This window comes from Electrophorus electricus, chromosome 11 (assembly GCF_041902795.1).
Source record: "Electrophorus electricus isolate QZ-2024a chromosome 11, ASM4190279v1, whole genome shotgun sequence".
Lineage (NCBI taxonomy): Eukaryota > Metazoa > Chordata > Actinopteri > Gymnotiformes > Gymnotidae > Electrophorus > Electrophorus electricus.
In genome coordinates, this window is record NC_137507.1 from 3,628,980 (window position 1) to 3,642,824 (window position 13,845).

The 13,845-nt window shown below is 41.8% G+C and overlaps 3 protein-coding genes across 8 annotated transcripts; 2 read left to right on the forward strand and 1 right to left on the reverse strand.

Annotated features, from left to right (window-relative positions):
- Positions 1 to 72: 72 nt before the first annotated feature.
- On the reverse strand, positions 73 to 4,073 carry toe1 (target of EGR1, exonuclease). 5 transcript variants are annotated; one of them, XM_081723007.1, is made up of 9 exons: positions 3,901 to 4,071; positions 3,166 to 3,258; positions 2,646 to 2,794; positions 2,516 to 2,556; positions 2,096 to 2,192; positions 1,833 to 1,991; positions 1,453 to 1,712; positions 1,039 to 1,201; positions 73 to 838 (listed from the first exon to the last, which is right to left on the reverse strand). In XM_081723007.1, the coding sequence occupies exons 3-9, from the start codon at positions 2,754 to 2,756 to the stop codon at positions 173 to 175; spliced, it is 1,497 nt and encodes a 498-aa protein (XP_081579133.1). In that variant the 5' UTR covers positions 2,757 to 2,794; positions 3,166 to 3,258; positions 3,901 to 4,071; the 3' UTR covers positions 73 to 172. The 5 variants fall into 5 exon arrangements, with proteins under 5 accessions (XP_081579133.1, XP_035383935.2, XP_035383936.2 ...); XM_035528042.2 differs by having other exon boundaries at positions 1,516 to 1,712; positions 2,646 to 3,258; positions 3,901 to 4,073; XM_035528043.2 differs by having other exon boundaries at positions 1,453 to 1,601; positions 2,646 to 3,258.
- On the forward strand, positions 3,285 to 6,668 carry si:ch73-382f3.1 (uncharacterized). Of its 2 annotated transcripts, none has more exons than XM_027001224.3 (4): positions 3,285 to 3,870; positions 4,045 to 4,198; positions 4,383 to 4,588; positions 4,939 to 6,668. In XM_027001224.3, the coding sequence occupies exons 1-4, from the start codon at positions 3,721 to 3,723 to the stop codon at positions 5,311 to 5,313; spliced, it is 885 nt and encodes a 294-aa protein (XP_026857025.2). In that variant the 5' UTR covers positions 3,285 to 3,720; the 3' UTR covers positions 5,314 to 6,668. The 2 variants fall into 2 exon arrangements, with proteins under 2 accessions (XP_026857025.2, XP_035383937.1); XM_035528044.2 differs by having other exon boundaries at positions 4,425 to 4,588.
- Positions 6,669 to 7,976: 1,308 nt separating this feature from the next.
- On the forward strand, positions 7,977 to 11,700 carry selenop2 (selenoprotein P2). Its single transcript, XM_027001267.3, has 5 exons — positions 7,977 to 8,174; positions 8,324 to 8,562; positions 8,809 to 9,021; positions 9,821 to 9,929; positions 10,023 to 11,700. Exons 2-5 carry the CDS (start codon positions 8,345 to 8,347, stop codon positions 10,329 to 10,331), a joined length of 849 nt encoding a protein of 282 aa, XP_026857068.1. The 5' UTR covers positions 7,977 to 8,174; positions 8,324 to 8,344; the 3' UTR covers positions 10,332 to 11,700.
- Positions 11,701 to 13,845: the final 2,145 nt, after the last annotated feature.

The following is a 13,845-nucleotide window of genomic DNA, read 5'->3' on the forward strand; positions in this document are numbered from 1 at the left end:
AGTGTCAATATATTGTTAACCAAACCATTTTTTAAAATATAACTTGAAAGTTTTATAATGACACTGCAAGGGTCAAATGATAAATCATATTTACTACTTTATCACAAATTAAAAACATTTAAACTGAAACAGGCTGCTATATGCCGTTTCACCTGCTTTGACAGCATTATTGTCACAGAAGCTTTTTCCCCCAGACTAGCTCCATCTTGTGGGCGTGAGCCTTAGAAGACTTGGAAAAAGTGCTCTTGACCACTTGAAGTGGGACAGATTTCCCACTCAGGTAGAGCTTGTTCTGACAGCCAGGGATCCCGGGATGTGCAACAGACTCCTCCGGTTTCTGATTCAGGATGCTGGCGAATGCGAAAATGTAACCAGTCATGAAGGCGTCGAATCCAGCTCTGTGAGTTCCTCCTTCCACCTTGCCGTCACTGGCTGCAGTCGGGTCTTTCTCAGAGGCGTGTTGAGTGTTTATGCCTGGGCCGACAGTCGGACCATGTGCTGGAGAACCTCCGCCTCCATTCTTGTCGTGCGTCCTGCCTGGCTCACCGGTGCAGATGGCATCCGTCTCCTTTCCACCCACTTGCTGATGCTCAGACACTGGTGCTGAGGTTTCACAGGTGACCATCTCTTTGGCTGGAACCAGATCCTCTTCCTTGTCTTCTAGGTGAGCCCTCTTGTCTTGGGGTGAACCACCCATCTCGCCCCAGGTAACTTTCTGCTTTTTTCTGCGCTTCCTCTTTTTTCTCTTGTCCTCTTTGGTTTTCTCATCCTGCTGAATTATGAGGTCTGTATCATGTGACATGGGGCACTGAGATCCATTGGGACACCACCCATAAGCCTACCCAAGCAATTGAACACAGAACACACTTCAGGATGCAAGATGACCAAGAAAATGACCAAGCTTTGAAATGACTGAAAGGATCTTAAAATGAATCGGCATTTTATGGCAGAAGGAGAACTTGAACACCATCTCTATCATGTAACAAAGATCACTATTTTGCAAAAGCTGTGATGGCAGAAAAGCTGAGCAGAACTCACCGAGAACTGAACGCAGATGTTCAGGCTGCTGTCGTGGCTCTGGCTGTCCGAGCAAGGCCTGTAGTCCACGTAGCCCTGCAGGCACCCAGAGTAATCGCAAAACTCCAAGAACAAACAAGGTCCTTCCCCACCAGTCTGCATGGATTTGGCATTGTCCAGCTTGCTGAAAGAGGAACATTAGAAATGAGGTACCGAATGCTGCTGAAACATTTACATTGATTGCAGTTTGCAGATGCTCTTATGCAAAGCAGCTTATGCATTTACCACTATGACGGTACTGTGCTGCCTGAGAATCAAACCAATGACACTGGCGTTACTAGCACCATGCTCTACCCGATCAACTACAGAAGTCTACAAACCTGACATTAACCTGCTGTTGGGTACCAGTAGCTAAACATTCTATTGTCAACATACCACTTCTTGTAAGCATACTCCAGATAGGAGGCAGTGAAGCGAAGTTCATACTCCGTGGCGTACTTGGTGTCGTAAATGCCGCCAGGGAACATCTCGGACAGGTCCGCTACGAATGTGCCCAGCCTCTCGGGCAGATGAGCGTAGAAGCACTGGTACAGGAACACCATGTCAATCAGGCCATTGTGAACCACCAGAGGCTTGTTAGCCCTCAGGAGCTCAACGAACAAGGTGCGCACATTCGGCTCATGGGCATCTCCTCCCTGACGGTGTCAGGAGAAAACAGATATCATAGTTGCAGCACACTTTTTGAGCCATTGCAATACTCAAATATTGCAAACAACACAAAAAATTATAACTTTGTTTCCTTATAAGATGCTTACCTTATCATTTCCCTTGTTATAGGGAACACCTTGAGCATACTGTTTGTTGAAGTCAAAACCATGCTGTACAAGAAACTGTACTGACTTAGGTTCAATGATGTACTCCTCTGTACACAATAGTGTCAGATTGTAAACTTGAACAAGGTATGTGCTGTCAGCCTACAAAGATTAAGAAATTAACTTTAAAACCATTTATTTTATATATATATATATATATATATATATATATATATATATATATGAAACTAACATAAAACACTTACTTTATCATCAAGCTTCTTATAACAAGCAATGCCGAGGGAAAGAACTGAGCGTGTGCGAGCAGCATGGCATATAGCTTTATAACGATCTTCAATTGACCTTTAAAGACAAAAGCACACAATACTGTTTTATTTGCCTTAGATCAACGCTAAGAATGATCATTACAATATATTTATATATATATATATATATATATATATATATATATATATATATATATATATATATATATATATATATATTTTAAAACCAGAGTGTATTTGTATTAAATGAGCAATAATGATAACGGTATTTAATTACTCGTTACTCTTTGGGTGGCATAGTAAAAACAAAAAAACTGCATTCACTTATGTTTGAATATGTATCACGTGTATAAGTAACTAATGTAATAACCAGATCAAACATTTGTTAAATTCACTCACTCTGCAAGAAGAGCCTTCCTTGCACCAAGACCGCTCAGTTCCTATAAGACCAAAGGAAGCACGATTAGTGCTTAGTGAAAGTGCAGGACCGCAAATCATTCTGTGGTTACTGGCTAATGTTAATCCTCACCGTGTCCAAGGCAATGAATGAAGATGTTTTAAAGGCGAGCACCATAGCAGGCCACAGCTCCTTAAAATTGTTGGTCTGCACGTCTATGACTGGCACCACGGTCGGTGTCATTTTACCCCTTTCTTGTTTGTAAATACAGCCAGCTACGCCTTTTAACATGAAGCTAAATTTAACATGGGGACTCTTCTCGGCATAACCGTTTTATTTATTTTTTGTGGCAGCATGAAAGATAGTATGCGTTAAAGATAAGCTTCAGTAAATGATAGTCAGTGTTAAAGACAAGCTTCAGTAAATAACGTGTGTACTTTACTTCACAAAAGCAGCTAGCCAGCCAGCTAAGGAAAACTCCAAATGGGTCAGGTGACACCTTTCTGCTGTCGCTAACTAGTTAGCTGTATACATTTCCTAAACCCTTGTGGTAGGATTAAGGCTGTTTTCTTCATTTGAACTAATTCTATGTCATCATAAAAATATGAGGCAAGAGTTTCTTCACTAATATCAAAAAAAATCCCCCCCCAACCTGCGTTTCCAACCGCGTGAGTCTTATCTGTTCCTTTTTCAAACTTCTTTCAGGTCTGGGTCCGTGATGATCGATTGGACTTTTTGTTATTGCCTACAATTTTATATTAAAAATAGAATTAAGAAAGAAAAAACAAGTGACTACATTTGCGAGACAAAAGTTATTTTTATTATATATCTATCATGTTTGGGACTTCTAAGCCTTTTAAATGTTTTAAACTTGGGTTTAGTGAAATATTTACTCAGGCGATATTACAACCAGCTAAAACCAACACTTCACGAAGGACGCCCGTGAAAAGCTTAGGCGCCATTTTGGCTCAAACAAACTCGGGGTTGCACTTCTTTCTAAAATGTGTGTTATTTGGATAGATAGCTAGGCCAGCCACCAAGATCAGATGGATGCTTATTGACGACCGCAAAAAACTCGCTCTTGTATTCAGTCGAAAACCGGCTCTTGGGCCTCCAGGCCGCACTTTGATAGCGAGCTAGTTACGTGTCACCGCATTATTATTCACTTCAACGCTAACGCTAAGCTAGTTTGGCAAGTGTTTACAACATGGGTGGATGTTCAGCTCCGAACTGCTCTAACTCCACAACCATCGGGAAACAACTTTTTCGATTTCCGAAAGACCCCGTGCGAATGAGAAAATGGCTTATAAACTGTCGACGGGATTTTGTGCCAACTCCGTGCTCCAGACTGTGTCAGGCGAGTGTAGCAGCAACAGCGCTGCGTTACCTAGTTGTGCTATTTCAAGTTTTTGAAGTTTGGTGTCTCTCCTTTCAGTTAAGCACACCGAACGTGTCCGTCCTTCGGGATCCCCACCGGATCAGCGGAACACCGCACTCTCATAAGATGACCATTTATGTTCACTGTTTGCAGGACCATTTTGAGGAGAGTCAGTTTGAGGAAATCGCCAGGTCACCAGCAGGGGGAAAGAAACTAAAACCCAATGCAGTACCCACATTATTCAACGTGCCCGACCCCCCTTCACCCATCACCCCCCACGTAGTCCTCCCAATTAAACATGAACCAGGTAAACTTGTTAATGTGGCACAATGATATTAATACCTTTATGACTAGGCATTTTGATAGATTGTTTGGTTTTTTTAGTTTTCAATTATTAGTGATTTTTTTTAAACCCATCTTGTTTTATTCTGGGTAAGCTAAGGATATTAGATTTCTATACAGACTGATTTGGTTTTATGCCACAATACTAGGCAAAAGTGAGTGTTTTCGTGTTCTTAATTCGGCGGAGAAAGACTTAAAAGTCGGGGACCATGGTTACGCACGCCGGCAGCCGCGAGTGGACCTCGAGGAGGAAGGGTTGCAGAGGTTGGAGGAGGAGCGGCCATGCTGTCTGTGCCAGCACTACAGAGCCCAGCTGGAGCAGCAGCAGCAGCACACCGCCAGGCTACAGAGGGAGGCCAGTGTTTCATTTCGTCTCATGACAAACGGAAGGGGCGCTTTGCCCAAGCACATGGAGACCGACAACCGAAATGTGCTCCAGACTTGGGGCATAATGTGAAGTAAAAATAGAACCTGTTTATCCTCCTGCTGATAACGCTTTGCTTATTATTCATACTTCGTGGTTGAAATTCAGTACTTGGAGGGCATTGCATTATTTTTATTCATAAGTAATACTTGTCCATGCATTTAAAGTCTTAAAGTCTAATTTGAGAAACAATAAAAGCTGGCACCTTGCTATGAATTGTTATTGCACCTTTAACATAAGAAATGACCCTCATTGTTCCTTTCTTTTATTCTGTGGTCTAGGTGGAGGAGATGAAGAAGCGACTGCACAAGCTGAGCAAGATGGAGAAGGGGCTGCAGATGTTCCTGTACGAGGACCAGATCCGGGCACTGACTCTGGCCAAGCGCTCGCGGCGGGCCGTATGGTCCCACGACACGGTTCTGGCCGCCCGCAAGATCCGCTGCGCCGTCGGCGTGAAAGGATACGAATTCCTGCGGGAACTAGGCTACCCCCTCCCCTCGTACAGGACTCTGTGTAACCGCCTGGAGCCTAAAATGTTGATGACGACGAGTATGCAGGAGGACCTGGCAGAACTCGGGCTGGGTATCATAACTGAATGCGACAGCCCAGAAGCCAATGGGACCAGTGACGAGGGACTCATTGGAATTATGACATAAGACTTGCTGCTTTGGAGAGTTTTACACATGCGTTCAATACATACAAGGGTGTGTGTGTGTGTGTGTGTCTCTGTCTGTCTGTCTGTCTGAGAGTATTTTCTATTTTTCATAGAGTAGGCCAGTGTAAACTGCCCCATCAGCTGAAAGAAGCAGGATAGCAGAACTCCTTGCATTGACAGCATTTTTATGTTTAATCAAGCATGTTTATTTTGTAGATTTTGTCTGTCATAGATATCACAAAGAAGCCAAACAATGGTTTAGAATTTTGTCTCACAGTGGTTGTTTAATGAAACATTAACTAAATCAGAAGTTTACAGGCTACCTGTCCTCCTGGCAATATTCAACCTGTCATGAACTGCCTAAACATCAGTCATGTAGAATGGGAGCCTCCCCTCACTAACCTTTATTAAGAAGGGGACCAACGTGCTGCTCCTTTGTTTACCTTTGGTAGTGTAAGAACACGAACTGGTGACATAAATGACTCATAAGCTACTGTTGGCAATGCAGAGGTGCTGCTCAAAAACCCAAATGACTTCAGGGAGCTGGCATTGCTTTCATTTTGCCCTTCTGGTGATCCCTCTTCCAAAGCAGATCCTGTCTGACGCGGCGGCATCATTTTTGACCGTTTCAGATGCTGCCAAGGAGTCTTCAGTCAGTAGAAGACCAACTTTAATCAAGCTTCTTGTGCGCATTATATATATAACTATATATAGAGAGAGAGCATGTGTTGCAGTGATGGGCTCCTACCTTTACTTGAATCCTGCACTTTGGTCTAGTTTTAAGGGGGTACTGGGCAGCAAGTTGCTATTTGCACAACTAAAATCAATTCATGCGATATGTTGTACTTCTAAAAGACTGGAAGGTTTACACTTTCTGCATTTTATATCTGAGTGGCTTGGGGTGCCTTCTACAAAACAAAACAAAACAAAAAAAACAGCAAAGTAAAGGAAAAAAAAAAACAGTGGTTATTCCCATCTAAATGAGGAGGGCACAAGGCTTCCTGTTGTGTGAAATAGGAAGAGTGGTTTTGTTGAGCTTTGGAATTTTTGGGGCCCTACACGTACGTGTGCGAGCACGTCACAGCTGTCTGACCGTTGATGTCATGGAGCATTAATATCTCTGTACTTCACAGGGTTTCTTACTTACCCATATTTGAATAACTGCTCTTTGTATCGGATCCCCCTCTCTCCTTTGTTTTGGCCAGATGTTGTTCCATCATTAGTTCTTAAGCAAGAAAGTTAAGAGTCTAGTCATGTGTTTTGGAGTTGTTTTTTCCTCTCATCTATCAACATGAGGACAAAAAAGTGAAGCCAATGGAATAAAAATGAAAACTAATAATAAATGAGTTATGTCGTAATTAACTGTTTGGTATAAATACGAATGTACTGGTGAGTTTAAATGACCTTTACCTTGCTCAATACCAAACTACCATGTTAAACAATATTATTAAGAAATACAAGTTATTCAGGATGAACATTTAGATGCCAAAGACTGCTGTAAAGAAAGGAATACATAAACATGACCTTAGATGGTACATGAAGCAAATAAAATGTACCTAAAATCTGGAGAATTCGGGGGTAAAGTTTAGGTTGTAGCAAAATAATCAATTGAGGAACTTGAGAACAAAAAAATATTAACTGAAGAATCTTTAATTGCTCATGTCAAACCAAACAGCACAGTTAAGTAGATGGGGCTAGAGTGGAGTTTGCTGGGACCACAAAGTAGAACAATGTCGACTGGTCAAGTTAGTCACCCCTCCTGAACCTCACTTGTCATGCATTATATGAGAAAAGACTGATGATAAAGACCTCAAAACCAGAGAGTAAACAGTGTGTGCTCATGTCTATGGTTCACATATTTTGGGCCATTATTAACTGCACATTTTGCAAATGGGTACTAGCAAGACAGTGTTATTTAATATTTATCCTTTTACTTTAGGCCACCTAAAGTATGGTTTATAGTTACCCCTTGGAATACAGTCAAATTGAAGCTAACATTTATTATTTATGCACTTTAATTTCAAAGCTCAGATTTGAAGTTCTATTTGTTGGAGTGCAGTTCATATTCACCTGAGTTCATACAATTGAATCTTGGTAAAATTAACATTTCATGGTCAAATAACTGTTATAATGGCAATTTTATGATTACCAAACGAGGTTGATTGATTTACTTAATTTAAAATTTTACATTTCTACGAATTAAACTACAGAAGTCTTGTAAGAACTGCGCCACGCATGAACATTAAATGAAAATATACGAAATTAGCTTTAAAACCAGTGTAGACTTTATTTAAGTAATATATTTAGAAAAATTTGAATGCAAATCATTGTCTACTGTTACAATTCAAAGAATGTCTTTGACTCGATTTGAACCTGCAATGTTCGAATGCATATGCACAGGTGAGTTTCGATAAGCGTGTTTTTACGGAGGCAAACGACGAAGTAGTATCACAGTCCTGTCATGAGAGGCCTTTTGTGTGCGTGTTTGCCTTCCTTGTGATGTAACTGGCAAATGTTTAGCTCAAACAAACAGTGACAAAAGGCCAGCGGTGTGCGCCAGTGAAGGCTGTGGGCTCAGTACTCGCCACTAAGTAAACGGTTAGTGAGCAAAGGCGCTTTTTGTACTTACCCGCGCTAGTGCAAAAGTACGGGAGGTAACGGTTTATTGATAACGGTGTTTGAGGTTTGGACGAGAAAAACACTGTAGTGGCGTGTATCCTCAAGACCGAGCGCTGGAAGCCCTCCCACATTGGCTGGCTGTGTTTGCTCAGGGGGGAAGGTCTTGGACCGGACAAGCTTTTTAAAAGTGCCCAGTCGAAGCGCACCACTGGTTTGCACTCCAAACACAGGCAAAGTGCAAAGGTATGTGCGTTCACGGAGCACCAGTGCTGGACTTCCATCATGCGTTTGTTTGTTTTTCCAGTAAGAATAGCCGTGTCTTTTGAGTATATTTTGGTGTGTGTGTGTGTGTGTGTGTGTGTGTGTGTGTGTGTGTGTGTGTTTTAATTCAGTCACAGAGACGAGCAGTGACGATGCAGGGCCTCACGGCTCTGTGCTTATCTGCCCTCCCGGGACTGCTCTGGGCTTCGTCTCTGTTTGTGGAGGGGGATAACGACGCCTCACTGATCTGTAAGCAGCCCCCACACTGGCAAATTGACGGTCGGGCCCCCATGAAGGAGCTTTTGGGAAACGTCGTTGTTGTGGCTCTGCTAAAAGCCAGCTGACAGTTCTGCCTCACGCAGGCTGCTAAGTAAGACTGTATAACGACATTTTCAGCTAATATAAATACCACAATTTGAAGAACCTTTACTTAAGCAAATGGTAAATACATGTAATTAAAATGGCTTTGTAATGTTCTGTAATATAGTGCATTCTCTGGATCCTTACGAGTGGTAAAAGAGTCATTCATAACATTATATTGGATTATACTTTAAGGGCCTGGATGCTGGCCAAGGGTCGGGGTGGTGATTAGAATAGGTTCCCGTATTTCTCATAGGCTGGGGAACCTGCGTGATAAACTGGCGCGGACCGGCCACAAGGGGGTGTCGTTTCTCATCGTGAACGAGCAGGAGGCTCACTCCCGGGCCATGTACTGGGAGCTGAAGAGGCGTGCGGCCGAGGGCATCCCCGTCTACCAGCAGAGCCCACTGCAGGCAGACGTATGGGAGGCCCTTCAAGGGGACAAGGACGACTTCTTGGTTTACGATAGGTGTGCCAATTTACCGCGGGGAGAAAGAGATTTGTTATTTATTTCTTTATTTACAGATGCTGTTGAAGTATTGGATTAAGAAAGAACAAAGAAGAAAACTGTGTTTCACACAAAGAGACACAAAGTGTCTGGATTTTAAGAGCATGCATTAATGAATTAATGATTAATGTATATGATTAATTTTTGCTCTGATGATTTTTGCTTCTGTCCTTCAGACAAGCACTAGATCTTGCATGAATCTATTGGTTAAAATCCATCTGTGCTAGATCAAGACATCCTGTGGTTGGACATCCACCGGTAGTAAATACTGAACATGAAGTGAGTGAGTGAATAGAATAGAATAGAATAGAATAGAATAGAATAGAATAGAACAGAATGGAATAGAATAGCTTTATTGTCTGTGTAGAAACAATAAAATTTGATGCTTGTCTGCAGTAAAAGATGCATCAAAAGTAAGAGAAAATAATAAATAGTAAATATAAGGACATGCAATATAACAATAATAAATAAAGGAAAAAATCTATATCCATATGTAAATCTAAGGAGTATTATATATGTGCATGTACATACATGTACTTATGTGTGCAGACTGGTGCAGAATAATGCACCTACTCGAAAGGCAGCAGAAATGTCAGTGATAGAGACACTAATAAGTGATCAGTGACAGTGTCAGTTGCAAACAGTTCATGTGTTCCTTACGTTACTAAAGACAGGCTTTACATCTTGAGGCTGGTCACTGTGTGATCCAGCTTTGCAGGCTGGACTGAGTCCTCTGTTCTATTGTCCTCTATCTGAGCAGGTGTGGCCTGCTTACCTTTCACATCGTCTTGCCATACAGTTACCTCCACTACCCCTATGTGGAGGCTGCCATCAGAGCCACATATCTCAAGGACATCTGCAATTGCACAGTGAGCATAGCTCTCTTACAATTGATGCTGTGTTGCATCTTGTTACATTTTTCACATATTGCATCCCACAAGTATCTTTATTTTTCCTTTTAGATGGATTTTAACTCCACACTTCTAGCAGAGCAGCAAAACACCAGCAGCACATTGACAGGAGAGAGCCTCAACGCCACCGTGGTGGGGTCTACAGAGGGTCAGCCGGCCCACGCTGAGCACGGCGGCCACCATCACCGTGACCGTTTCCACCAAAGCCACGACCATCCCTCCCACTTCACCAACCGGGGCGTGGCCACAGAGTCTCGGCCCACTCACGCCAACCATGGCAATGACCATCGTCATGTCCATTCTGCCCGAAGCACTGATCCTGTCACCATCCCCCGGAGGAGGGAGAGACAGCTTCAGTAACATGGGGCAGGAGCACCCCAGAACCACATGCAAGCACCATCCTGCATAGATTTAGGACTTAAAAAAAAAAAAAAAAAAAAAAAACTTCATCTGTAGGAAAAAAACATACCACTACCTCCTTATATCACAAATGATTCTACAGACCATTAATAATTATTATTATTATTATTATTATTATTATTATTATTATTATTATTATTATTTTTAAATTTGATTAGATTTTTGATCTCCTATTTGTTGAATGCATTTTGCTCAGCAAGGTAGATGCAGAGTCACAGTAAGACCTGCTGTGGACTGGCTGCTCCCTTCTCACGGCTCTCTATGAAACGTGCACCTTAAACCTCAAACCAGGTGTGTGGACGTGGATGCTGAGTTGAGGAGGAATCGTGGCGAGCGATCCTGTCCACAGTCACACGTGTCCTGTACTAGACAGGTGCCTCTTATGGCAGGGCTTCCTTCCCCCTGCACTGGTGGACAGTTCCCAGGCCCACATTTCCATGGTCTTCCAGGCCCTGTAGATTGCCTAATGTAACTGGCAGTCTGCAGCCCGTATGCTGGCTTGGGTGCATCAGGAAACAGGAATAGAGCAAAAATGTGAACTGGCTGGTGTTTGAGTAGGGCTGGACTTGAATTATATCTAAGGGTGCCTGGTGAATGATGCGGGCACTTCTAAGCATATAATTTTTTAAATCATAATGAAGGAGATTAGAATAGCCTGCCCTGTAACAATGTGACATTTAATTAATCCGCATTTGAAATATTCACCTGTAACTTTTGGATATTTTTTATGACAAATGTACTAGCATGTCATTAAAAAGTAAAAGAATAACGTTCCGAATGTTTAATACATATGTGACCTTAAGTGGTTCTGACTCCAAGTCACATCTCGTCCTTCGCTGGCTGATCCAGGTGTGTTGGAGCAAGATAAGGCAAGCATGAATATGAGCGCAGAGTCGTTAACGCACAGGCACAGAGAACCACTGCACCAGCCAAAGCCTTTCCCTGATGACAGGACATGCCTGATGCTAAATTGTTACGTGCTTAATGGTAAACTGTTCCATGCCTAATGCAACATTTCTAATAAACAGTAAAACTCCTGTCCTGGATTACCTCTGATCTTGGTTACGGCAGTGGTGAAATAGCATATCAATCTTGAAAGAAGGTGGGTTGTCATCCTAATATTGGCAAGCAACTTCTAAACAGGCTGCAGTTGGATTAGGCTCTTTGCTTGACCTAGCATATGGGTCTAAAGGAGTAAACCTATCCCAAGGACTTCTCCACTAATCTCTGTTGAAGCCGGTTGCCATCTGTAAACCATGGACCTCCTTGTGTAACCCAGGGAGTTATTCTGAATAATATTTTGAACTCCTGCCCTTGTAAATTTGTGAGTTTCTTTTCTGGATCCAGCATTTTATGTTGTTCTTGCACTCATTTCTTTGACGGTAGTTACTTGGAAGCAGACGGCACTATTTGAACTTCTGTGAACAGAACAAATAAATAAATAAATTGCAATGCAATTATTTTTAGCTCCATTTTAAACATCATGTCTTCAGGTTTAGTGGCATCACAAGTGCTATCTACATGGCAGGAGATCCCGGTTTTGTTTTCACCAAAACAAGAATGGAGAATGGAGATTTCAGGAACCTGTTCAGGTAATGACTGGTATTACTAGAATACCAAATGATTAAATCAGTTACCGAACTGACCGAGTGCTAATTATTCCCCAACACTGTCCTCAAGTGATCTAAAGATAAGAACAGATGGATGGCAGATGGTCCGCTAGCCTGTGTTCACCACCTGTACGTGCTTATGCCATTGGCTCAGAGGGTGGCTTGACGCCGGCCTGGTGACCCACAGGTCCACATCGGAGCGGAGAACTTATGGTTTACCACTTCGCCACCTTGTGTTTCTCTTGGCACACATTCTAGGAGTTAGAGCATAGACCTCATATTTCTCACACATCGTGCTTATGCAGCAGAAGGACACGTTTATACCGAGATGTCTTGATCCTTTGAAGTCATTACACATTATTTAACTTTGGTTCCCAGCATCCTCCTGATCGTCAAGTTAGTGTGTCGTGTCAGCCTGCTGACTACAGTGAAAGTCTGTTCATCAAAAATTATGTGGACAAGTTTTTTTTTCTTCTCATTATTCGCCCGAGTTAAACGAGTTATTTACTGTGTTCATGACTGCATGTTGCCTTGTAAGCTGTAATTCGGAGTGAGTCATGTGTTTGAGTTTTTCTGCCGACGCCGGGCAGATGGCTAACGTGGGGTGGTGCTTTTGTTTCTCCGAAGTCACAGAGCTCAGCGATACTCTAAGTAAAACAGTACATTCCGCACAGTGAACCCATGCTGAGTTTTTTTTTTGGGGGGGGGGGGTTGGGTTGGGTTGTCAACTATTTTTCTTTCGACCGTGTATTTTCAGATATTTTTCTTGCTCGGCCTACCGTCATCGTAGTGTGGTTACATATGCGTGGCACAACTTGCCTTAGTGAGCCACACTGACTTGATGGCTGGCAGTCCTGTTGCACTTGTACTGTGTAAAATAAAAGTTTTTTTTTTCTTCTTCTTTTTTTTCAGTTGTGTAGAAGCACGGGTTTGAATGTCAGCTCAACATGTGTATTATTTATTTATTTATTATTAGCTTTGAATACACATGCAATTGTACCTGACACCAGTAGGTGGTGTATGGAGCTCTAGTGATCTGTACCGCAAAGCTATGGAACCAGCTGCTGTCCTGTGGTAAGATACCAACCACCAGAGGTGAGTAGAGTAGCCAATAACTGTACTCAACTAAAAGTATTTTAGCTTTAAAATAATACTTACTCGAGTAGCAGTAAAAGTAGTCATTTAAGTTACTACTAAAGTAAAAAAGTATATGTTAAAAAGACCACTCAAGTAGTGAGTTACTTTACTGGAATTCATTTAACATCGGGCAACAATATGTGTGTGTGTGTATGCATGTGTGTCCTACAAACTAAAATATGAGCTCCTCATAGTTCGTGTTTACGCTGAATTCAAGTCTGTTTTAAAGATGTTTCTCTCAGGAATGAATTTTACAATAAGTATATGATACTTATTCATAAATAAGGCTGCTATACTTAAAATATGTACAATCTTGAACATCCCTCTTCAGTGTCCAGTAACAGTCTGCCAACACAGAAGTGCTCCACTTTCCTTGGTACTGATTTTCCATAGACCTGCTATACGTAACAATATGTGAGTATAATTGGTTGTAAACAATTTGTTAATCTAATTATTTATCTAAATAGACAGCTAAAAAAAGCACTTTGGCAGAACATGTATGCTGCATGCCATTTATGTATATGCAAATATAATGGAACAAAAAAAGCTATGGTTGATAGAGAAATTCTGAAAACATATTTCAATTCTGCGTGCAAAAATACTTAATAAACAGCTGTTTTTCTTAGCTTTGGGTCTGACCTACTTAGTTCATGTGTTATGTTCAAGATACATGAGGTTTGTCATATCAACTAAACATTGTGAATGTT

What these genes read in the sequence shown, in the direction of transcription:
- si:ch73-382f3.1 (XM_027001224.3), top strand. Translation starts at nt 3,721, where the DNA reads ATGGGTGGATGTTCAGCTCCGAACTGCTCTAACTCCACAACCATCGGG. An exon ending in CCCAATTAAACATGAACCAG is followed by an intron (nt 4,199 to 4,382) that starts GTAAACTTGTTA and finishes CCACAATACTAG; the next exon opens with GCAAAAGTGAGTGTTTTCGT. An exon ending in CCGCCAGGCTACAGAGGGAG is followed by an intron (nt 4,589 to 4,938) that starts GCCAGTGTTTCA and finishes TCTGTGGTCTAG; the next exon opens with GTGGAGGAGATGAAGAAGCG.
- toe1 (XM_035528041.2), bottom strand. Translation starts at nt 2,804, where the DNA reads ATGTTAAAAGGCGTAGCTGGCTGTATTTACAAACAAGAAAGGGGTAAA. An exon ending in AGGAAGGCTCTTCTTGCAGA is followed by an intron (nt 2,193 to 2,515) that starts GTGAGTGAATTT and finishes TTGTCTTTAAAG; the next exon opens with GTCAATTGAAGATCGTTATA. An exon ending in ACATCTGCGTTCAGTTCTCG is followed by an intron (nt 839 to 1,038) that starts GTGAGTTCTGCT and finishes TTGCTTGGGTAG; the next exon opens with GCTTATGGGTGGTGTCCCAA.